Source organism: Halichoerus grypus, chromosome 8 (genome assembly GCF_964656455.1).
Source record: "Halichoerus grypus chromosome 8, mHalGry1.hap1.1, whole genome shotgun sequence".
Lineage (NCBI taxonomy): Eukaryota > Metazoa > Chordata > Mammalia > Carnivora > Phocidae > Halichoerus > Halichoerus grypus.
The window spans coordinates 136,914,146-136,939,495 of record NC_135719.1 but is presented as its reverse complement, the minus strand read 5'-3'; the positions used below and the strand labels follow the sequence as shown (position 1 = coordinate 136,939,495).

General features: G+C 37.8%; 1 protein-coding gene across 8 annotated transcripts in view; it reads right to left on the bottom strand.

Moving 5' to 3' along the window:
* Positions 1-25,350, bottom strand: part of SPATA7 (spermatogenesis associated 7) — a 44,001-nt gene that overhangs the window by 4,129 nt on the left and 14,522 nt on the right. For 5 of the 8 annotated variants that reach the window (XM_036087742.2, XM_036087744.2, XM_036087741.2 and 2 more), the window contains 6 exons: positions 14,886-15,019; positions 7,079-7,560; positions 5,900-5,966; positions 4,399-4,514; positions 2,499-2,552; positions 1,038-1,115 (listed from right to left, as the gene is read on the bottom strand). In XM_036087742.2, the coding sequence (XP_035943635.1) occupies positions 1,038-1,115; positions 2,499-2,552; positions 4,399-4,514; positions 5,900-5,966; positions 7,079-7,560; positions 14,886-15,019 (931 nt within the window). Of the gene's footprint in view, positions 1-1,037; positions 1,116-2,498; positions 2,553-4,398; positions 4,515-5,899; positions 5,967-7,078; positions 7,561-14,885; positions 15,038-25,350 lie in introns of all 8 variants that reach the window. The other 3 variants (XM_036087739.2, XM_036087743.2, XM_036087745.2) reach the window with 1 other exon arrangement.

Below are 25,350 nucleotides of genomic sequence, written 5' to 3'. Positions count from 1 at the left end.
AAGCGTCTGCCTTCGGCTCAGGTCATGATCCCAGAGTCCTGGGATCGAGCCCCACATCGGGCTCCCTGCTCAGCAGGAAGCCTGCCTCTCCCTCTCCCACTCCCCCTGCTTGTGTTCCCTCTCTCGCTGTGTCTCTGTCAAATAAATAAAATCTTTTTTTTAAAAAAAAAAAAAAAAGATCTACTCTCTCACAAAGTACTTTCAAATACGCAACAGAGTACAATGAACTATAGTCGCCATGCTATACGTTACATCCCCATGACTTATTTATTTTATAACTGAGAGTTTTACCCTTTGACTACCTTTGCCCATTTCGCCTACCCCCCACCACTGGCAACCACCAATCTGTTCTCTGCATCTAAGAGAAATAACAGTATTTAAATGAATAAAATCTCTGTTCTTTTCTGTAACTCCCTCAAACTGTGAACTTGCCTTATACGGTAAGAATTAAACATTCTTTATAATTTGCTATCAATTATAAGAATATGTCCCCCTAAGGGGCGCCTGGGTGACTCATTCAGTTAAGCATCCGACTTTTGGTTTTGGCTCAGATCACAATCTCAGGGTCGTGAGATTGAGTCCCGCATCGGGCTCCATGCTCAGTGAGAAGTTTATTTGTCTCCCTCTCCCTCTGCCCCTCCCCCCACTTGCACGTTCTCTCTCTCAAATAAATAAATCTTTTATTTTTTATTTTTAAAAAATATTTTATTTATTTGTTTGACAGAGACAGTGCACAAGCAGGGGGAGTGGCAGGCAGAGGGAGAGGGAGAAGCAGGCTCTCCAATGAGCAGGGAGCCCGATGTGGGGCTCGATCCCAGGACGCTGGGATCATGACCTGAGCCGAAGGCAGACACTCAACCGACTGAATCACCCAGGTGCCCCAATAAATCTTTTTTTTTTTTAAATATGTCCTCCCCAAGAAAGCAATATAATTTTTCATTTCCTAATATGTAGAAATAACTTAAAGGAATTAACATGATAAGGAAGAATATTTAATGTACTATTCAACCACCATAATATAATTTAAAAAATCTAACCTGTTTGAAAATAAACCAAGTTTCAAAATTTCATCTGTTACATCTTCAATGAAACTCAGATATAACAGTTCTTCTTCACTGTGAAAACAAAGCAGTACAGCATAAAAATTATTTCCTACTTACACTGAAAACTATAGGAAACACGAGTACCTAATTAGAAGTATCTACCACTACTAGGACAAATATACTGCTATCTCACATTTAAGAGGAATGTTATAAAAAAAACCCTTATGTCTACATTCTTAAATTATGCAAAGAAAGATGAGAAAATGTTCCCTAATCAAGTAAAATTTCATAGATGTGTATAGCATCCATTCAGTACTAACAGACAAGCAGGAATTAAAACAGCAAACAAACAAAAAACCAATAAAAAAAAAACTAAAAAAAACCCCACACACAAAACAAACAAAAAACAAAACAGAGCAAGCAAGGACAAAAGGGCAACCAAATGTGAACCACTGGGGGTGTGTGTTCTTGACAAGCATTTTACAGGTCCTGACTCCTGACCATGTCAAGCAGCAGAGGTGTGAGCCCTGTGCATGGCACTTAGAGGAGGGGAAAGACGAAACTCATCCAGAGAAGCAAGAACTTCAAGTATGAAATCCTCTTCTGCTCCTAGAAGAGCATCTTGTTTGAAGGTTGGGAAATTTATTGAGCAGAAAAAAATTATTCTTTTTTTCTCAAAATGTATGGAGAGGAAAAAAAATATGATAGTAGAGAAATTTATGTATATAAATATAGTGATAATTTTTAATTATGTGGGCACATTTCTTTATCTTATAACATATTTTAATAACTAGTACAAGAAAATGGAACATTATTATAAATTTGATTTTAATTAGCTGAAATCAGTGAATTGATAGAAATGTAAGCAGCAAGTAACCACACAATTACTCAATAAGTAAATGTAAGGGGAGGAATTAAGAAAATTAGATAATAGAAGATTAAAATGTTATATAAAAAGTTACACTTTCAAACTGATTTTCAGGCTCTAATATTTAAGCAGCAAGTTTGAGAATAAATGAAACTCTATAAAATAGATGATATTCCCTGAAAAAGTGTACCTTAACTAAAACGACATTAAAACATAGAAGTATGCTATCTGTAAAGACCTGGTGGTTAGAAACTCCTGGAAGGGTATCCTGAGCTATCCAAAGTCTGCATTTCTCTAAAACTCTTGTTATTCTTATTTATTTTTATGGGTACTAATTATATAAAAAAAACAACCAGCAGGCATTATTAACCTAGGGACAAATTTCCCCTGGACATAAAGATGAAGTGATTGATGACTACTTCAGAAAATTCTGATCATTCTCAAATTTAGGGTATATTATATGATTGAACTCCAAAGCTAGTTGTAAGAGAAATCAGTATTCAGTCCTGACTTATTTAATAATAGTTTGTGTGATTCTTAATTCTTGATTTCCACTAAGCAAAATGAAGAGGTCAAAAAGATCTTACTCAGAGTGGAGTTTTCTCTCTGGAGGAAGCTGCAGGGAATACTGACATACTGCCCTGGAAAGAGAAAATTACAATTTTTGAACAAAACAATGACTGGCATGCAATAAGTATTCAATAATATTATATATTAGTAATAATGTATTTTAGAATTTTTAAAGTACTTTCATATCCATGATCTGATCTAATATTCAGAACAACCCCGACTGGTATATTGGGTAGGTATTATTTTTTCCACTGACTGATGAGTTCACCAGGGGGCAGAATGGTTGGGTAACTTGCCAAGGACAGGTGTTAGTAAGTAGCAAAGATATTTTTAATTAGTCTTCTGACTACAAATTCACTGTATGTATGTATGTATGTATGTATGTATGTATTTACTAGGCTCCACGCCCAGTGTGGGGCTTGAACTCACCACCCTGTGATCAAGAACTGAGCTGAGATCAAGAGTGGGATGCTTAACCGACTGGGCCACCTCGGTGCTCCCACAATCCTTTTCCAAACTGGACTACAGCACTTACCTAGTACACATAATTTCACTTTGACTAAGGTTAACATATAAATAATGCTGGAAACAGATTACTTCCCCATGAAAAACTGTTTTAAGTTGGTCATCATGATAAATTTTGTCAATATTTAGTTATGTCATCATTAGTTAATTCCAATCTTTTAATTCAGGTATGCTCGATTATAAATATTTTTACTTCTTTTAGATAGAAACTACTAGAAAAGATAAATATTCCTTTCTTTAGGCCATTCTTTATATTCATTTGCAGAGTGGCTCAAGAGTTAGCTTATAAATCTTGTTATGAGTACTGAAGCGTCATGAATTTCAAGACGAGAGGTTAGCAGTGAACTGCTCACAGCCCTGCCAGGTGCCGTCTCCCTGGGAAGGGCCTGAGGGAGGACCTGGGCAGGCTCTGAGGGATCACGTGTGCTGGCCTTCTGGTCTGCTCTATGACACCTCATTCTTGCCCTCTTTTTAATCTCTAGTCCTTTATTTACACCTTCATCTCATATACAATCTCTGACACTGGACATACATTTGACAGCTGAAACTACCAGAGGCATTTTTGCTAACCTATCATTTTTATCTAGGTGTAGTATTCCATAATTACTAAATATGATGCATAGTTTTTAAAAACAGTGCCAGTACACGGCAGTGACAGATAAAACACTAGCATATGGTGAATATTCAAAATCATGAATTATGAATCCTCAAATCGTGAGGTTCCTCAGTATTATTTCTGCCACAGATTTTGTCTTCAGGAAAATCCTTTTCCCCTTCCTTCCTTCTTTTCCCCTTCCTTCCTTCCTCCTCCGTCCCTCCCTTCCTCCCCTCCTTCCTTCCTCCCTCCCTCCCTCCCTTCCTTCCTCCTTCCTCCCTCCCTCCCTCCCTTCCTTCCTTCCTCCTTCCTCCCTCCCTCCCTCCCTTCCTTCCTTCTGAGTGTGCACGTGTACAGGGGGCGGGGGGCAGAGGGAGAGAGAGAGAATCTTAATTAAGCAGGCTCCACACCCAGCATGGAGCCCAATGCGGGGCTTGATCTCATGACCCCAGGATCATGACCTGAGTTGAAATCAAGAGTTGGACACTTAACCAACCGAGCCACCCAGGTGCTCCAGGAAAATCCTTTTTCATATGAATAGCAATGGCAAATAATACAAGCCAGTATCGCCTTTTTCTTTCTTAATGAATTAGCAAAATGAATTCATTTAAACTTTTCTTGAGTACCTACTTTGTACAATTTCCTTAGTAAAACTAACACTGCCGCTGAACTGTGTAACACTAAAATAGATTACAGTGTGTGTAATTAGAGTAGTACTTATGTTGCAAATATTATATGTCTGTTACACAGGAAAGCAGTTAAATAGACAGGTGTAATGACTTCTGTAACCTGCTTACCTTGGTGAGGAACACTGAAGAGTGCCATCTTTATTCTCATCCCACGGTAAGTCATGCCCTTGTAAGGGTAAAGGAGCTATTTTTCCTTTGATATCATATGTCATACAATTAGATGCCTGGGGATGTAATGAGAAGAATCAATCTTTATTTTGCTTCAAAAATACATTATGAAAGCAGAAATAAAGCAAAATAGCAAATTTCAAAAAAGTCAAGGAAGCAGAGTGGAGTTATCCCATAGGAAAAAGTGACTGATACAGGGCGCCTGGGTGGCTCAGCTGGTTAAGTGACTGCCTTCGGAGTCTTACAGGGTTATGGATAAGCATCTGGAGCACAATGTCATGAAAATGGACTTCTGCTTTAATTTATTTAGTTAACTAGAGAGCTAACTGTCTTCCTAAATCTCAAGCTAGTCACAGCCATCATTACTGAGCCCTTCTCAGGCTAGGCACTTTATGCCTATGCCTCCAATGAGCCTACATGTTAAGTAGTTTTTCTAGATGTGAAAATTCAGCTCTCAGAGGATAAGCGATTTGTCCTTGAGCTTTGAGTGGCAGGGCCCCATGTCAAACAGGTATTTATGGCCGAGATGGAAACCGACAATTCTCTACCCATATTCAGAAGAGAAGACAGAAGTTCAGTGTGATTATATTCTTTTATCCCCGAAATCTGTTTGACATTTTATTAAATACTTCTTTTTAAAAGGTTTTATTTATTCATGAGAGAGAGAGAAAGGGAGGGAGAGAGTGTGCATGAGTGGGGGGTGAGGCAGAGGGAGAGGGAGAATCAGACTCCCGATCCCAGGACCCTGAGATCATGACCTGAGCTGAAGTCAGATGCTTAACCAAATGAGCCACCCAGGTGCCCCTGTGTTTGACATTTTAATAGACAAACTGTTTTTATAAACCATAAATTTAAAATAGGACCCAAGTGTATGATTAATACACCCAAAATAAAAATAATATATGAAAATCAGACTTAAAGCTGTAATATTTTAAAAGAAATGACTGCTAACCACTCAAAACATAAACACTATAAAAAAAGAGCCTTATGGTCTAGAAAAAAGTAAAAGCAAATATAAGAGAATGATATCCATCTATTCTTATATAATTTCCAATAATCAGTGGCAAATCAAAAAAAAAAAAAATACAGGCACAGAAACTAAAAACTTCTGTATAGTTTTTCTGGCTCCTTCAGTGATCCAAGTCTATATCTTTGAAAGCAACATTTAAGGTATTTTATTCATTTATTCATCTCTCTAGCCAGCCAACCAACCATCTAGAAAAAGTGCTGGCATCAAATGATTTCCCAGACTGGGCAGGAGCCATCTGGCCACTCAGAGCTACAGCCATGTATAAATAGGTAGTCCTTCTCTATACTGGCCACATTATCTGCAAGAAGTGTCACCAGAAGATTATTCAAGTCCAAACAGCTATATATATTTTATTAAGTTAAAGCAGCTATAATTCCAATGTGGCACACAAAGAGATCTCATTTTTATTACCTGCTTTGTGTTCTCTTCTGCATCTGTGAAGTTCTTGGTGTCAACTGTCTCAAAATCAGATTTAAAGCTGTAATATTTTAAAAAGGAGCAATTGTCAAGCCTTCAAAATACAAACACCCTGATAAGTTTACGGTCTTAAAAAACCTCTCACACATAAGAGATGAAATCCATCTATTCTTATAAAATGTGTAATTTCTAATTTTATAATCAGGAAATAGACATGGTTTGGATTACACAGCTTATTTTTCCTTTTTTTTTGAATAGCAGCTAGATTTCCACTGGATAGAATGGGACTAGGGAAATGGGAACTATTAATCCTCAAAAGCTGTCATACATACAATTAGAAAAGGATACCATATGCTTGCTTTCCTTACTTCTCCCCATTCCTTAATTCTTGGGATTAAATGAATGCAGACTCATCTGATATTACTGTACCTCTTATCTATACCCAGAGAAAAGAATACTAGTCCTAAATTGTTTTTTTGCTTTCTTAAAAATAACTAAAACGTAGGACCAGGTAAATAGTTGTTTAAATAACACCAGGAACAACAATCACAAATCAGTTAACACTTAATACTTTATAAGATTTGTTTGTTTCTTCAATCATTTGGCAAACTTTTACCTAATATTCATTATGTGTCAGGCACCATCAAATATGAAAATATTATTGAGGCAAATTATACTTAATTTCCAGAAATTATCCTACTTGGCTAAATTATTCCTGGGGAGTTGTTGCTATGTAAGAGTGGGGTTGAATATTTGCAGGAAGGGAACCCAGGGAGAGTCAGAGAAACAGTGTTTTTTTCCTTGACAGCCCATTGTTTTGCCGTTTTTCACACAAATCTATAGACATATTTACACAAATACTAGTTGATGACATATTTTAAGGATTCTCTGAAAGTATATTTAAAAGCATATACCATGTTTGAAACAATAAATTAAAATATGTAATATTCCTGTTTATAAGGAGCTTGGCAAGTTTAATAACTACTTTTCAACAATTACTCAGATTGTTCTAGTGATACATACAAAAGGAAAAGTCACATTAATCTCATCCAATTCAAAAGGGCACTACCAGACCTTAAGTCTGACACATTAGGTACATGATATAAAATAAGAAATATTATTTAATTCTACAACACCCTGAAGGACTTACTACTGGCTGTGAATGTGCCATACCTGCTTAATTCAGTCTGGGTTTCAGCTTCTATCCGCTGGTCTGTAAAATCCTTTTTTCTTTTGGCAGGCGTATAGTATCGATAATGTGACAGGAAAGACTTTGCTTCTGTTTTTAAAGTGCGTGGAGTGAATGGCAAATGTCTGTTGGAAAAGAGTTCAGAATGTTTATCCAAAAGGTCCCCACTGGGTGCTTTTGAAATAACTAACTGAAACCGATGGGTATTTGGGAATGTGCTCTTGGGCCCTCTGCCGTATGAAGTTCCAGAGCATGCTCTCCTGGGCCCAGAGGCAGTGTAATCCACGTTGAACACGGAGGAACTGGAGTTCTTCTCGGTACCATTTGTGAGGACTTTATCAGATTTAGGTAGATTTAGGTGTAGTCTCTCTGAAGAAGTTACTGGTGACCTTGGTGACCTTGTAAAGGATGGAAATCCATTCACTTCTCCAATTAACACATCTTCATCTTGTGGTTCTCCTGAGGGCTAAGAACATTTGGTTTGATTGTCATCAATTATGTTTACAAATTCACCTAATTGGGAATCTCCACATTATACACCAAAAAATAGTTGCCTTAGTGGGTTTAGAGATCATATATTCCTGAAGATGTTAGCACTATATATGAAGTTCTGTTCAAGGTTTTGAATTATTAATATATAAAAATATAATTCTAAATATAAGTAATAGCAATCATTTTTTTTTAAGATTTTATTTATTTGAGAGAGTGAGTAAGACAGAAAAGTGGGAGAGAACACGAGTGGGCGGTAGGGGCCGAGGGAAAGAGAGAAGCAGACTCCCCACTGAGCAGGGAGCCCAAAGCGGGGCTCAATCCTAGCACTCTGGGATCACGACCTGAGCTGAAGCCACCTAGGTGCCCCAGCAATCATTTTTCTTTCTGAAACTAAAAAAAAAAAATTACTAACATCTACCTACATTTATGGTCTTGAACTTGTGTACTGAGATCAGGTAGATCTCAGTTTTATCTGAAAATTTCCAAACCACTCGTGAACAGCAATACCCTTCTCAATCATGCTGTTGGTGGTGGCATCCTTCCCCTCCCATCATGTCTTTATGGCAATCTCCAGTGTCAGCAGTTCCTCGGACTTCAAGGCTTTGAAGAAATGAAAAGGAACTTCTCAACTTCTCCTCATGAGTGGGGAAAGCTGAAAGGGAAGACGTTTCGGACTGCTCCATTTCTTTCTGGTTTAATTTTGGAAGAGCCATTTCTACAGGGTATCCACAAAGTCTTAAAACATAGATAATATTTTATTCTTTTACAGATTAGATGCCCAAGATGCAATGAGTATGATTCCAGACTTTATGGACACCTGTGTATCCTTTTTTTTTTTTTTTAAAGATTTTATTTATTTATTTGACAGAGAGAGACACAGTGAGAGAGGGAACACAAGTAGGGGGAGTGGGAGAGGAAGAAGCGGGCTTCCTGCCGAGCAGGGAGCCCGATGCGGGGCTCGATCCCAGGACCCTGGGATCATGACCTGAGCTGAAGGCAGACACTTAACGAACGGAGCCACCCAGGCGTCCCAAACACCTGTGTATCCTTTAAAGGACTTTGAGGCACTTTATTAGGTAGAGGGAAGTTACATGGAAGTTACAGATTCTGAGGTGACATGGCTAGGAGTTAGCTGTTACCTCTGCCCTCCAAGCTCATGGGGAGAGAAACAAGAGGAAGATGAACAAGCTGAGTAAGAGAATGGCTGAGTGCTTCCTGTATGAAAGGTACTGTTCTTGCCACTGAGTACGATAAAAGAGGACAATTAAGAACTTCTATCACTGCTACTAGTAAGTCACTATGCTATGTATAAGGTATAGTTCTAAGTAATTTACATGCATAACTCATTTAATCCTCACATCAACTTTTGGGTGGTGATACAAATACTACTTTTATTTCATAGATGAAGAAACTCAGGTGGTGCAGGGTCTCAGAGTCAGACCAGGCTGAGCCTATGCTCTTCATTACATCATATCGTCTATTATGAAGACGCATCTGAAAATTACATATTTTAGATTTTTTTAAAAGTAAACTCTACCCCCAATGTGGGGCTTAAACTTGACTCCAAGATCAAGAGCTACATGCTCTACTGACTGAGCCAGCCAGGTGTCCCTGTATTTTAGATTTTTTACACCATGAGGAATTTTAAACTGATTTTAACTCTTTTTCTGATGGTGAAACTGTCAGCTAATCTAAGTACTGATTCATCTAAGTAAGAAAAATGCAGATGACTTACTTAGACTGCATAGTGTAACTAAAGCCTAAAATAGGTCAAGTCACCTACCATTTCCTTTCCAAGTACTTTCTAAGCTGATCTCAAATACAAGGCAAAATTACTCAAGGCAAGGAAATATTTTGGCATTAAATTCTGAATCACTAGGGCACTTTTTTAATGATTTCAATATATTAGTTTTAAAAAGTGCTCCCAAACAAGACTCGTAGCTTATATACCACAGAAGTTTGGCTCCCGGGAGAAAAATTTCTAAGTAGGATCTGAAAAATCCTACAGGGTTATTAAATAATAATCACAGGAATTATTTACACTTAGAGGAACAGTACAAGCTGAGATCAGAGCAGGCGGAAACGCACAAGGCATTAGACTGCCTGTAAGAAAATTCCTATCAGTAATGGTTATTTAATAAACAAAATAAAACACCAAAGTCTTTAAAGACAGAAATATACTCTCATCTGTCTGAAATGGGCTGGAAAAATTGCTTTTGAATTGACTAAAAGCAAGAAACTTTCCTGTATTTTTATGTCTCATAATTCCTATCTTGTATCCTATACTACTTCTTTCCTTGGAAACCAGTAGAACATAGTATGAAATCAATTGCACCAATCTGCTTTTTTTGAGATTATATTATTGTTTCCTATAGCTATGAATATCAGAAAGCTTGGATATATTTTTCACAGAAAATATGTAACATACTGGTAAATTCACCAAAATGTGAAAAACAGATAACTGTAAGGTTCTAAAATCAGAAAAGGGTTTATCAATTACATGTGAATGGAACAAAAATTCTGGTGGTAATTTGACCACTTTCACTTTCTTAAGTCAGCTTTACAGTTCAATGCAATTTGTTGTGAACTGTTTCTGTGATTTAAGAATTTATGTAAAGTGATAATGATTGCATAGTTTATATACTCATAAGGTTTTCATGTCAAGAACACATCAAAGTTTATAATCAGAGAACTGAGTACTAAATCTTTTTCAGGGATAATGTCAGAAGAAATAATATACAAAGATTTTTCCAACTGTCAGATTTTTAAAATTAACTAATTAATTAATTTTTAAAGGATTTTATTTATTTATTTGAGAGAGAGCATGAGCCCCATACAGGGCTTGATCCCAGGACCCTGAGACCATGGCCTGAGCCCAAAGGACACTCAACCAGAACCTCCTTCAACTGTCAGATTTTAAAGCAGCTGAGGAATCAATTCAATTGCAGAATAGGGTGGGTACAAATTATTTAAAAATTCAATTAACACTTGTTTTGCAAAAATGTTTCAAATTATATTTTTTTTTTTTAAAGATTTTATTTATTTATTTGAGAGAGAGAGAATGAGAGAGAGCACATGAGAGGGGGGAGGGTCAGAGGGAGAAGCAGACTCCCTGCCGAGCAGGGAGCCCGATGCGGGACTCGATCCAGGGACTCCAGGATCATGACCTGAGCCGAAGGCAGTCGCTTAACCAACTGAGCCACCCAGGCGCCCTCAAATTATATTTTATAAAAGAAATTGGTAGCTCTTGCTTTTCATGGTTTTATACTGCTTTAAAAATGTTTCATAGATTTAATTAGGAATATGGGTCACATCCACGTATTCAATTAATCTTAATAGCATATAGTAAGTGCTGTGCCAGTGATGTGAGTGAATAATTGTGTGGAGGTTACAGGGTTCAGACTGGAAAGGTACTGGAGGCCCCTGAGATGAGTCAAAGTGTGAGAGAAAGAACAGCGTGAGTGTATGGGCAATTATAAGAAAAGGTTTTTGATTATATGATCTCACGTATATAAAAGGCTAATATGCTCAGAGGCTAAAGTTAGCATTTCTTTTTTTTTTTTTTTTAAGATTTTATTTATTTATTTGGCAGAGAGAGAGAGAGCATAAGCAGGCGGAGCGGCAGGCAGAGGAAGAGAGAAGCAGACTCCCCGCCAAGCAGAGAGCCTGACATGGGGCTAGATCCCAGGACCCTGGGATCATGACCCAAGCTAAAGGCAGATGCTTAACCAACTGAGTCACCCAGGTGCCCCTAAAGTTAGCATTTTCTTTTTTTTTTTTTTTAAGATTTTATTTATTTGACAGAGAGAAAGCCAGCCAGAGAGGGAACACAAGCAGGGGGAGTGGGAGAGGGAGAGGCAGACTTCCCGCTGAGCAGGGAGCCCGATGCGGGACTCGATCCCAGGACCCTGGGATTATGACCTGAGCCGAAGGCAGACGCCTAACGACTGAGCCACCCAGGCGCCCCAAGTTAGCATTTTCTTTTTAATTGTAGCAAAGTTTTCAGTAAATGCAGATTATAATTAAGATAGGTGACTATTAACCATAAAACCTAATTATTGATATATACCTAAAATAATAACTTGAATCTGAATTTGTATAAATATTTATCATCAAGGCTTATAAAACATGTAGGCAAGTTTAAAAAAATATATAATACACATACATATAAAACATAAATGAACTACTTTATGGAGGCAGAATAGGTTACAGTGGCTAAAGGAAAAATGAAAGAAAACATCTTACATTTACAGATTTAATTATATATTTTTAACAAACTCCATTCTTATCCCCAAATATAATTATTAATTTATATTATGATAAAAAAATATTTTAAGCTTTCAGTTAAAAAGTATAATCACTACGGGGCACCTGGCTGGCTTAGTCGGTATAGCATGTGAGTCTTGATCTTGGGATTGTGAGTTTGAGCCCCACATTGGGTACAGAGATTCATTAAAAATAAAATCTTTAGGGGCGCCTGGGTGGCTCAGTTGGTTAAGCGGCTGCCTTCAGCTCAGGTCATGATCCCAGGGTCCTGGGATCGAGCCCCACGTCAGGCTCAGTGGAGAGCATGCTTCTTCCTCTCCCTCTCCCTGCTGTTCTGCCTACTTGTGCTCTCTCTCTCTGTCAAATAAATAAATAAAATCTTTAAAAAAATAAATAAATAAATAAAATCTTTAGGGACACCCGGGTGGCTCAGTTGGTTAAGCATCTACCTTTAGCTTCAGGTCCTGGGACCGAGTCCCACATCAGGCTCCTTGCTCAGCGGGGAGCCTGCTTCTCCCTCTGCCTGCCGCTCCCCCACCTTGTGTGCTCTCTTTCTCTCTCTCTCTCTGACAAATAAATAAAATCTTTAAAAAAAATCTTAAAAAACAAAACAAAACAAAACCCAAACTTTAGGACCTACCTAAAACATTAGGATTAAAAAAAGGAAAAAGATATACCAAGGGAGTACTAATCAAAAGAAAACTGGTTTAACTATATCACTATCAGAAAACACTTTAATACAAAAAAACATTAAGATAAAGAATCTCAAAGCAGTGACAATAGGTTTGAGTCACCAAGAAAATATATTATCTCTAAATCTGTATTTATAAAATAATAATATAGACTCAAAATCTACAAAACAAAAATTGGCAGTACTAACTTTTAGAGAAATAGCTAAATACATAATCATGTGGAAGATTTCTCTTAATAAATGATAGCTTGATCAGACAAAAAAATTAGTAAGATTTGAATATATATGAAGTTTAATCTAATGAATACACTGTATTAAATACTGTACACAACAACTATAGTATATTTTCTTTCCAAACACATAATGACACAGTGCATTTTAAGAAATTTGTCTACCTACTGGGCCATAAAACAAATTTCTCAACAAATTTCAAGAAATTAGCATCATATAAATCTATGATTAGGCTAGAAATCTGGAACAAGAGAAAACTCCTAGGGAAAAAAATACACACAGATATTAAGAAATACTTCTAAATGACTCTTGGGTTAAAAAAGAGATTATAATGGAAAATACTCTGAATTGAATCATAATAAAAATACCATATAACAAATCTTGTGGGATACAGCTAAAGCAGCATGTGGAGGAAAATTTATAACCTTAAAATATGCTTATACTGTCCAGAAGTGAGGCTGAAAATAAGCTAAGCAAAAGTAGGAAAGTAAGACAAAATAAACCCAAAGAAAACCAAAAGGGGAAAAGAAAGATAAGAGCAGACATTAAAAAACAGAAAACAAAATACAACAGAGAAAATTAATGAAGTAAAACAAAATGCTCTTTAAAAAGATTAAAAAAAAAAAACCTGACAAATCTCTGGTGAGGAAAAAATCAAAGAGGGGCGCCTGGGTGGCTCAGTTGGTTGGGCGACTGCCTTCGGCTCAGGTCATGATCCTGGAGTCCCTGGATCGAGTCCCACATCAGGCTCCCTGCTCAGTGGGGAGTCTGCTTCTCCCTCTGACCCTCCCCTCTCTCATGTACTCTCTCTCTCTCATTCTCTCTCTCAAATAAATAAATAAATAAATAAAATCTTTAAAAAAAAAAATCAAAGAAAGAAGAATAAAGGCACAAACAACATGAGGAATAAAAAGGGGGAAATAATACACATTCAGGAGAGATTAAGACAGATTACATTTAAGTAAATCTATGCCAAAAATTTGAAAATTTAGATGAAATGGACAACTTCCAACATAAATATAACTTTAAAAAATAGTCCTATAATGATTCAAAAAATTGAATTAGTAGTCAAAAATCTTCTAACAAAGAAAACTCTAGGCCCAGATAATTTTAATGTTGAGCCATCGAATTCAAGGAATAAATAATTCCAAACTTATATAAACTATTCCAGAGCATGGAAAAAGAGTAAACAGCACCCAATTTATTTTATGAGGCTAGTGTAACCATACACAGAGTAGAGGAAAAGGAAAATGACAGGTCAATATCAATAATGGCAGTAGATGCTAAAATCCTAAACAAAGTATTAGTAACTTATCCAGCAATGTATAAAAAAGGTATTGCATTATGACAAGGTTGTGTTTATACTGGGAATGCAAAGTTGTTTTAACCATAGGAACTTGACTATAGGGCACCTGGGTAGCTCAGTTGGTTAAGCGACTGCTTTCGGCTCAGGTCATGATCCTGGAGTCCCTGGATCGAGTCCCGCATTGGGCTCCCTGTTCGGCAGGGAGTCTGCTTCTCCCTCTGACCCTAACCCCTCTCATGTGTTCTCTCTCATTCTCTCTCTCTCAAATAAATAAAAATAAAATCTTTAAAAAAAAATACTTAAAAAAAAAAAAAGAAACTTGACTATAAATCACAACATACACAGATTAAAAAGAAAAATGATACCATCTTTTCAAAAAAATGCAGAAAAAGCATTTTATAAAATTCACATCCATTCATGAGAAAGGAAAAACAAATCCTCTCAGCGAACTAGGAATAAGAGAAGGTCCTCAATCAGATGTTAAAGGGTATCACAAAACACCAAGAGCAGGGGTCAGTAAACTATAGCCTGGAGGCCAATCTGGCCTACTGTCTTTCTTAACAGTTTTACTGGAACACAGCTATGCCCATTCATTTACATCTTGTCTGTGGCTCCTGCCCAAGGGCACAAGAATTGTGAGAGACTGTGGGGCCTGAAAAGCTTAAAATATTTACTACCTGGCTCTTTAAACGAGAAGTTTACTGATTCTGACCTATGGTAAACATTCTACCACAAAGTCAGGTTGTGCCACTAATGAAATATCTTAGAAAACATCTGCTTTTAACAGGTAAAAATACTATCTTACCTTTTGTAGAGTGTTAAATAGTGACTTGGAATTATTTTTAGAATTGGCCTGCATTGCTGTTTTATTTAATTTCAAATCCCTTTCACCTCGTGCTAATTCCTTTTTGAGTTTCTCTCTTCGTTGTTGGTCTGCATCTGATGGGGAAAACAAATCTTTTAAAATAAAGAAAACAGAAAAATTAAGGTTTTGGTCTTGGAAGCCTAATAAAAAACACATTTTTTTTCTTGCTAAAAATGTTTACACTATTGATATATAAATAAAAATCCACGTACTTTTCTGTATAAAGAGAAGCTAACAAATATTTAATTTACAGAAACTTTAAGTGCATTATTTAAAGAGCGTAAACAAGATGTGACAAATTGGCTAAGCCTAAGAGCTCAAGAAAGCAATTCCTAGCACATATTCAGAGATACTGAAGGTGGGAAATGCTTGATGTGTTTTTTGTGACTCTGTCATCACCAAATGCAGAGTCTGAATTAGTCCATACACTCTCCCCCAAATGCAATATTATTGTCAGTAACATCACATGTCATTCAAATTTAAGTTTTACAGACTTTAAAAAGATAACATTTTCAATTAGGATAACTGATTTCTACTTCTCTTAACTGCTATTCATTTGGAAATGTAAATGAAAAAAGTGGTTTTGCACTTTAGAATGCTTTAGGTCAGGTATTGAGTTATGAAAAATTTATCATTGTATGAAGGCTAAAAATGGTGAAATGAAACCTAGTCAAATTTCAAAGTTAAGAGGAGAGGAAAAGATGGTGGAGGAGTAGGGGACCCTATTCCAGCTGGTCCCCAGAATTGAGCTGGATATCTACCAGACCACTCTGAAAACCCACAAAATCAGCCTGAGATTTAAGAAGACAGATCTGGATCCCTACAAGCAGACTATCACAGGCGGTTGGTTTCGAGGTACGAAGCGGGAAGCCGTGATCCTGCAGGCAGATATCAGAGGATAAACGGAAGGGGGAGGGAGCCGTGGTGATCCTACACTGCCGGTGAGTGATAGCTTCCCGCGTTGGGGACAGGGCACAGACTCACAGACCGGTAGCGTGGGGAAAGGACTTTAGGGCAACCCCCCAGACTGAAACCTGGAGCTGCGGGGCTGCAGGAGCAAATTCGGGGCAGCTGGCAGTTTTAGAAGCACAAAGGGCAGAGATGAGCCCCCGTGCCCGACCTGGAGGCGAGGACTGGGAGCGCTGCGGAGGGGCGCACAACCCAGGACGCTGCAGTTTATAGCACCACAGACAGAAATGGAGATAGTGTGGCCTGGAGAGCTCACTGAAGAATGGAGTGTGATCTCCCTGCTCTGAGGCAGAGGGTTGGAAACGATCTCTTCTGCTCTGACTCTCGGAAAAGACCTGGAAAGCCGCCAGGGAAAGCCACCAGAGAACAAAAGCCCCAAAAAACTGGTTTTCACTGAGCCCATCCCCCGCCACAGGGGGCAAGGCAACTCTGCCCAAACAGGGTTGCCTGAGTAACAGCGTGGCAGGCCCCTCCCCCCAGAAGACAGGCTAGGAGAATGAGAGGCCACCAACCCTAAGGTCCCTAGAAAACAGGTGCATCTTGCTTGGGTTCTGGTCAATAATTTGGACACTCTACATTCCCTCAACTACCCCTCAACAGAATGACTAGGAGGAGGAACCCCCAAAATAGCAAAGACTTCTGTGACTTCTTGCCACAGATTTACAAAGGGATACAGAGATAACCAAGATGTCAGAGATGGAATTCAGGGTAGCAACTGTGAAGACAATAGCTAGAATGGAGAAATCAATTAATGGCAACATAGTCTCTAAGGGCAGAAATGAAAGCTGAACTGGCAGAACTTAAAAATGCTATCAATGAGATCCAATCTAATCGAGATAATCTAACAGCTAGGGTAAGCAAGGCAGAAGAAGGAATTAGTGATCTAGAAGACCAATTAATAGACAAGAAGGAAAAAGAGGAGGCCAGGGAAAAACAACTCAAAATCCATGAAAATAGAATCAGAAAAGTAAGTGACACTATGAAACGTTCCAATGTCAGAATTATTGGGATCCCTGAGGGGGTGGAAAGAGAGAGAGGACTAGAAGATATATTTGAGCAAATCGTAGCTGAGAACTTCCCTAATCTGGGGAATGAAACAAATATTCATGTCCTAGAGGCAGAGAGGACCCCTCCAACATCAAGGAAAACAGACCAATGCCCCGGCATGTAATAGTAAAACTTGCAAATCTTAGAACCAAGGAAACCAGCTTAAGGGCAGTTAGGGGGAAGAGATTCCTTACGTACAGAGGAATGAACATCAGAATAACGTCAGACCTACCCACAGAGACCTGGCAAGCTACAAAGGGCTGGCAAGACATATTTAGGGTACTAAACGAGAAGAACATGCCGCCAAGAATACTTTATCCGGCAAGGCTGTCATTTAGGATGGATGGAGAGATGCAGAGCTTTCAAGACCAGCAGAAACGGAAAGAATATGTGACCACTAAGCCGGCCCTGCAAGAAATATTAAGGGGGGTTCTATAAAAGCAGAAAGACCCCAAGAGTGATATAGAACAGAAATTTACAGAGACAACCTATAAAAACAAGGTCTTCACAGGCAACATGATGACAATAAATTCATATTTTTCAATAATCACTCTCAACGTGAACAGCGTAAATGCTCCCATAAAACAGCACAGGGTTACAGGTTGGATAAAAAGACAGGACCCATCCATATGCTGTCTACAAGAGACTCATTTTGAACCTAAATATACATCCAGACTGAAAGTGAAGGGATGGAGATCAATCTTCCATGCCAATGGACCTCAAAAGAAAGCTGGGGTAGCAATTCTTATATCAGACAAATTAGATTTTAAGCTAAAGACTGTAGTTAGAGACACAGAAGGACACTATATCATTCTTAAAGGGTCTATCCAACGAGAAGATCTAACAATTGTAAATATCTACGCCCCCAATATGGGAGCAGCCATCTACATAAGCCAACTGTTAACTAAAATGAAGAGTCATATTGATAACAATACGTTAGTTGTAGGAGACCTCAATACTCCACTCTCAGCAATGGACAGATCAATCTAAGCAGAAAATCAACAAAGAAACAAGAGCTCTGAATGACACACTGGACCAGATGGACCTCATAGATATATACAGAACATTCCACCCTAAAACAACAGAATACTCATTCTTCTGGAGCACACACGGAACTTTCTCCAGAATAGACCACATACTGGGTCACAAATCAGGTCTCAACTGATACCAAAAGACTGAGATTATTCCTTGCATATTCTCAGACTGTAACGCTTTAAAACTAAAACCCAATCACAAGAAAAAATTTGGAAGAAATTCAAATACTTGGAAGCTAAAGACCACTCTGCTCAATAATGTTTGGGTCAACCAAGAAATCAAAGAAGAACTTAAACAATTCATGGAAATGAATGAGAAAGAAAATACAACAGTCCAAAACCTATGGGATACTGCAAAGGCGGTCCTAAGGGGGAAATACATAGCCATCCAAGCCTCACTCAAAAAAATAGAAAAATCCCAAATTCACCAACTAACTTTACACCTTAAAGAACCAGAAAAAAAGCAACAAGCAATGCCTAAGCCATGCATTAGAAGAGAAATAATTAAGATTAGAGCAGAGATCAATGAATTAGAAACCAGAAACACAGTAGATCAGATCAACGAAACTAAAAGCTGGTTCTTTGAAAGAATTAATAAGATCGATAAACCACTGGCCAGACTTATCCAAAAGAAAAGAGAAAGGACCCAAATTAATAAAATTATGAATGAAAAGGGAGAGATCACGACTAACACCAAGGAAATAGAAACAATTATTAGAAATTAATATCAACAACTATATGCCAATAAATTGAGCAACCTGGAAGAAATGGATGCCTTCCTGGAAACCTATAAACTGCCAAGACTGAAACAGGAAGAAATGGACAACCTGAATAGGACAATAACCAGTAACGAGATTGAAGCAGTGATCAAAAACCTCCCAAAAAACAAGAGTCCAGGGCCTGACGGATTCCCTGGGGAATTCTACCAAACATTCAAAGAAGAAATAATACCTATTCTCCTGAAGCTGTTTCAAAAAATAGAAACAGAAGGAAAGCCTACAGACTCATTCTATGAGGCCAGCATTACCTTAATCCCCAAACCAGGCAAAGACCCCATCAAAAAGGAGAATTTCAGACTGATATCCCTGATAAATATGGATTCCAAAATTCTCAGCAACATCCTAGCTAATAGGATACAACAATACATTAAAAGGATCATCCACCACGACCAAGTGGGATTTATCCCTGGGATGCAAAGGTGGTTCAACATTCGCAAATCAATCAATGTGATAGAACACATTAATAAGAGGAGAGAGAAGAACCATATGGTCCTCTCAATTGATGCAGAAAAAGCATTTGACAAAATACAGCATCCTTTCCTGATTAAAACTCTTCAGAGTATAGGGATAGAGGGAAAAATCCTCAAGTTCATAAAATCCATCTATGAAAAGCCCCCAGCGAATACCATCCTCAATGGGGAAAAGCTGAGAGGCTTTCCCTTAAGATCAGGAACACGACAAGGATGCCCAGTCTAGCCACTATTGTTCAACATAGTACTAGAAGTCCTAGTAACAGCAATCAGACAACAAAAAGAAATAAAAGGTATTCAAATTGGCAAAGAAGTCAAACTCTCTTCGCAGATGACATGATACTTTATGTGGAAAATCCAAAAGACTCCACCCCCAAATTACTAGAACGCATACAGCAATTCAGTAATGTGGCAGGATACAAAATCAATGCACAGAAATCAGTTGCTTTCTTATCCACTAATAATGCAACTGTAGAAAGAGAAATTAGAGAAACGATTCCATTTATAATGGCACCAAAAACCATAAGATACCTCGGAATAAACCTAACCAAAGAGGTAAAGGATCTATACTCTAGGAACTACAGAACACTCATGAAAGAAATTGAAGAAGACACAAAAAGATGGAAAGACATTCATGGATCGGAAGAATAAACATTGCTAAAAATGTCTATGCTACCCAGAGCAATCTATACCTTCAACGCCATCCCGATCAAAATTCCAACGACTTTTTTCAAAGTGCTAGAACAAACAATCCTGAAATTTGTATGGGATCAGAAAAGACCCCAAATTGCCAAGGAAATGTTGAAAAAGAAAAACAAAGCTGGGGGCATCACACTGTCTGATTTCAAGCTATATTACAAAGCAGTTATCACCAAGACAGCATGGTACTGGAACAAAAACAGACATATAGACCAATGGAACAGAATAGAGAGCCCATATATGGACCCTCAACTCTATGGTCAAATAATGTTCGACAAAGTAGGAAAAAACATGCAATGGAAAAAAGACAGTCTCTTCAATAAATGGTGCTGGGAAAATTGGACAGCTATATACAGAAGAATGAAACTCAACCATTCTCTAACACCATACACAAAGATAAATTCAAAATGGATGAAAGAGCCGAGATGCCCTTCAACAGACTAATGGATAAAGAAGATGTGGTCCATATATACAATGGAATATTACTCAGCCATCAGAAAGGATGAATCCCCAACTTTTACATCAACATGGATGGGACTGGAGGAGATTATGCTAAGTGAAATAAGTCAAGCAGAGAAAGTCAATTATCCTATGGTTTCACTTATTTGTGGAACATAAGGAATAGCATGGAGGACATTAGAAGGAAGGGAAAAATGAAGGGGGGGGAATCGGAGGGACAGACGAACCATGAGAGACTATGGACTGTGAGAAACAAACTGAGGGTTTTAGAGGGGAGGTTGGTTGGGGGATGGGTTAGCTCGGTGATGGGTATTAAGGAGGGCACATACTGCATGGAGCACTGTGTGTTATACGAAAACAATGAATTGTGGATCACTACATCAAAAACTAGTGATGTATGGTGACTAACATAACATAATAAAATAAAATTAAATTAAAAAAAAATTTTCAAAGTTAAATGTAAGGTTAACCATAATCAAAATGACTTGTATTTTCATATAAATTAAAAATTTATCATATACTTTTTAAATTGGAATTTATCCCAATTTAATGGACAAGATAATTTTAAGTTTCAAATCACTTTGATTTGAATCAGAATTTATATAAATTACTATAAGCTTAAAAAACAAACTAATAAAGTTTGAACTATAATTATTAAAAAATAAGCATGATAAAGTAAATATATTTATTATTTTAAAAGGTGGACTGAATATAGATGACTCTTGAACAACTGCATGGGTCCACTTATATGTGGATTTTTTACAACACTGTACTGTAAATGTATTTTCTCTCCCTTGTGATTCTTTTTCTTTTTCTAAACCTAATTAGTAACTTGGCCATTTTTTTAAAAAGATTTTTTATTTTTAAGTATTCTCTACAGCCAACATGGTACTCTAACTTACAACCCCAAGATCAAGTGTCCCATATTCTGCCAACTGAGCTTGCCAGGTGCCGCCCTTGTGATTTTCTTAATAACATTTTTTCTCTAGCTTAATTTATTGTAACAATACAATATATACATATATACATACTTTGTGTGTGACATGTATTACATGACTATGTTATCAGTAAGGTCAACAGTAGGCTCTTAGTAGTTAAGTTTTTGGAGAGTCAAAAGTTATACAGGGATTTCTGACTATGTGGGGGGGTTGGTGCCCCAACTGTGTCAACTGTGTTACTTTCAGCTTATTCTATCCTCAAATGCCTGATTAGTTATTAACTATTATATATGTAATATATAATACAAAGTATTACATATTAATTATTATTATTAATTATTGTTAATGTATTAACTACATTACTGCAGATAGTATCTGTGGAGTGAATTAAATAGAATTTTCTCTGTCAGATCTATTATCTTGGGGCGCCTGGGTGGCTCAGTCAGTTAAGCGTCTGCCTTTGGCTCAGGTCGTGGTCCCAGGATCCTGGGATCAAGCCCCGCGTTGGGCTCCCTGCTCGGCGGGAAGTCTGCTTCTCCCACTCCCACTCCCCCTCTTTGTGTTCCCTCTCTTGCTGTTTCTCTGTCAAATAAATAAAATCTTTTAAAAAAAAATAATGGTAGAAAAATACAAAATTATTAAAAAAAAAAGATCTATTATCTTACTTATAGGTAAAACAAGTGAGTAAAAAAATCCTCAACAGAGTCCTCAAGACTATCAATTTTTAAATACTTTCATATTACCAAATCTGTCCAACCTGTTCATTTAAGTAACGCCTCCTCATACCATACACAAAAATCAACTCTAAATGTATCACAGACTTAAATGTGAGAGCCTAAACTATAAAACTCTTAGAAAAAGACAGAAGAGTAAATCTTTAGGACTTTGGGTGAGGCAAAGGTTTCTTAGGTACAAGCAATTAAAAAAAATTAGACTTAAAATGAAAAATTTTATACTTTTTTAAAAAGGTTTTATTTTAAAGTAATCTCTACACTGAACATGGGGCTCGAACTCACAACCCGGAGATCAAGAGTCACATGCTCTACAGACTGAGCCAGCCAGGTGCCTTTTAAACTTTTTCTAAAGACACATCCTTAAAAAAATAAAAAGGCAAGCCATAGCTGGGGAAAAAAATACTTGCAAGTCATATAGCTAATAAAGGATTCCATGTAAAATATATAAATAATACACAACTCAATAATAAGACAACCCAATTAAAAAATGGACAGGGGTGCCTGGTGGCTCAGTCAGTTAAGTGTCCGACTTGATGTCTGCTCAGGTCATGATCTCAGGGTCGTGGGACTGAGCCCCACATCGGGCTCCATGCTGGGTGTGGAGCCTGCTTAAGATTTTCTCTCTCCCTCTCCCTCTTGCCAGCCCCCACCTCCTCTAAAAAATGTGGACAAAAGACTTGAATATTTATCAAAAACATGCAAATGGCCAATAAGCATACGAAAAAATGCTCTACATCATTAGTCATGAGGAAAATGCAAATTGAATTCATAATGAGATACCACTTCACACCCACTAGAATGGCTAAAATCAAAACGGGAGTCAATGGGGGGGCACCTGGATGGCTTAGCTGGAAGAGCATGCAACTCTTGATCTCAGGGTCAGGACTTTGAACCCCACACTGGGTGTAGAGATTACTAAAAAAATAAACTAAAAAAAAAAAGGGAGTTAATAACAAGTGTTAGCAGGGATATGTTGGAGGTGAGAAGGTAAAATGGTACAGCCCCTTTGGAAAAGACTTTGGCAGTTTCTCAAAAAATTAAATATAATTTTCCCATAAGACTTAGCAGTTCCATTCTCAGGTATATACCCAGAAGAAATGAAAACTTATGTCTACACAAAAGATAGTACCTGAATGTTCTTAGCAGCACTATTCATAATAGCCAAAAAACCCAGAAATAATGCAAATATCCATCAATTGATGAATAGACAAAATGTAGTATTATCCATACAATGTAATACTATTTAGCAATTAAAAGGAATGAAGTACTGACAAATTATGACACAGATGAATCTCAAAAACATTATGCTAAGTGAAAACTGTAATGCAAAAAACCACATATTCAGTTTATATGAACATGGGGCTCGAACTGTGTCAACTATGTCTATGTCCAGAAAAGGCAAATCTATAGAGAAAAAAGGTAGATTAGTAGTTGCCTGAAGCCAGGGGTGGGAAGAGAGAGCAGCTGCAAATGGTTATAAGGGATCTTTCTGGGCTGACACAAATGTTCTAAAATTGGTTTGTCATGATTTCTGTACAACTTCTAAACTTAGTAAAAATCAGTGAATCTTATTTATCTAGTTAGTTAAGTAAGGAAGCTCTATGCCCAATGGGGTTTGAACTCATGACCCTGAGATCAAGAGTCACATGCTCTACCGACGTGAGCCAGCCAGAAGCCCCTAAAATAGTGAGGTATGCAAATCATTTGTCAATAAAACTGCTATAAAAAGTAAAGTCTTTTAATGCATTCGAATATGGGATTTTTAAAAAAGATTATTTTAGAGAGAGAGGGTGAGCGAGCAGGCACACACGAGCTGGGGGAGGGGCAGGGGGAAAGAGAGAATCCTCAAGCTGACTCCTTGCTGAGCGCAGAGCCCAACAGGAGCTCAATCCCAAGACCCTGAGATCATGACCTGAGCCGAAACCAAGAGTCAGATGCTTAACCCACTGAACCACACAGGTGCCCCTCGAATATGGGATTATTTAAACAATTCAATAAACTATGTAGAGCTATTCTAGCTTAGATACTATGAAGATTGAAATGATTGAGTCAGTAGTCTGTTAGAAGAGAGTATCTTATAAAAACAGATGGCTCAAACCCAGAGATTTCTTTTTTTAAGTGTCTATAAAATCTGTTTCTAAGTTAGTTATATTAATTACAATGAACATCAGCTCTATAACACAAGAATAATGATTATTAATTACACTTTAGTTTGGTGATAACAATCTTTGTAATTCTTCTAGCCATCACGATTTTCTTCATTTACATGGCAAAAAAAGAAAACCTCTTGTCTCAACTGACTGAAAGCAGAAAGTACCCTGGATAAATAAGCACTAGCTAAATTTAAATTGCAAAAACAAAAAATAGGAGCAATTCTTTAAATACAACCTATATGCTGTCAATTCTCAAATCTTTCTTTCTTTCTTTTTCTCTCTCTCTCTCTTTCTTTCTTCCTTCCTTCCTTTCCTCCCTCCCTCTTTTAATTTAAGTAAGCTCTATGTGTTAGGAGTTAGTTGGACACTTAGGTAGTCAGAGCCAGGGTCCCCAAAAAGAAAGGAAAAAGCCAGGACAGCTAAGACAAAACTGCACTATTGCGGTTTTGCAGCTTAGACAAGACCACCTGTTTTGCAGCTTAGACAAGACTACAAGAGCACACTGTCTAGCAGCTTTTGCAAAAATGGCTTTTGCAAAACATCCTGAAACAAAACAATTCACCATAAAACATTGGTCACTATCACTTCGTCTCCAAATGTCAGCCCACAAGATCACCAACACGTGAACAATAACCTGTTCGGTGGATGGGTGCATGATCAAAGCCCTGATTGGCACACCTAAGCAGCCAATGCACAGGGGCCCACATTCAGGATGCTTACGATAATTTCATGAGTTTATAAAAACCCCTACACTTAGGAGCTCAAAGGGCACCCCTCCCTCTTCGGGAGCTCTGTACTACTATTGTTCAGTAAACTTTGCTTTGCTGCCCAGCCCACCACTCTGTCTGGTCTACCTCTTCATTCTTCAAAGTGGCGGGACCAAGAACCGTGGGCACTAAGGGGACAAAAATCCTGTAACATATGCCCAAAGTGGGGCTTGAACTCATAACCCCAAGATCAAGAGCCACATGCTCTGACTGAGTCAGCTGGGTGCTCCAACTCACCATTACTTCTTATCTGCATTCCTGTCTCCTAACTAGTCATTCTGCTTCTACCATTGCCTCTTACAGGCTATTCTCAACTCAGTAGCCAGAGATGATGCTCTTAAAAGTTAAACTGGCTC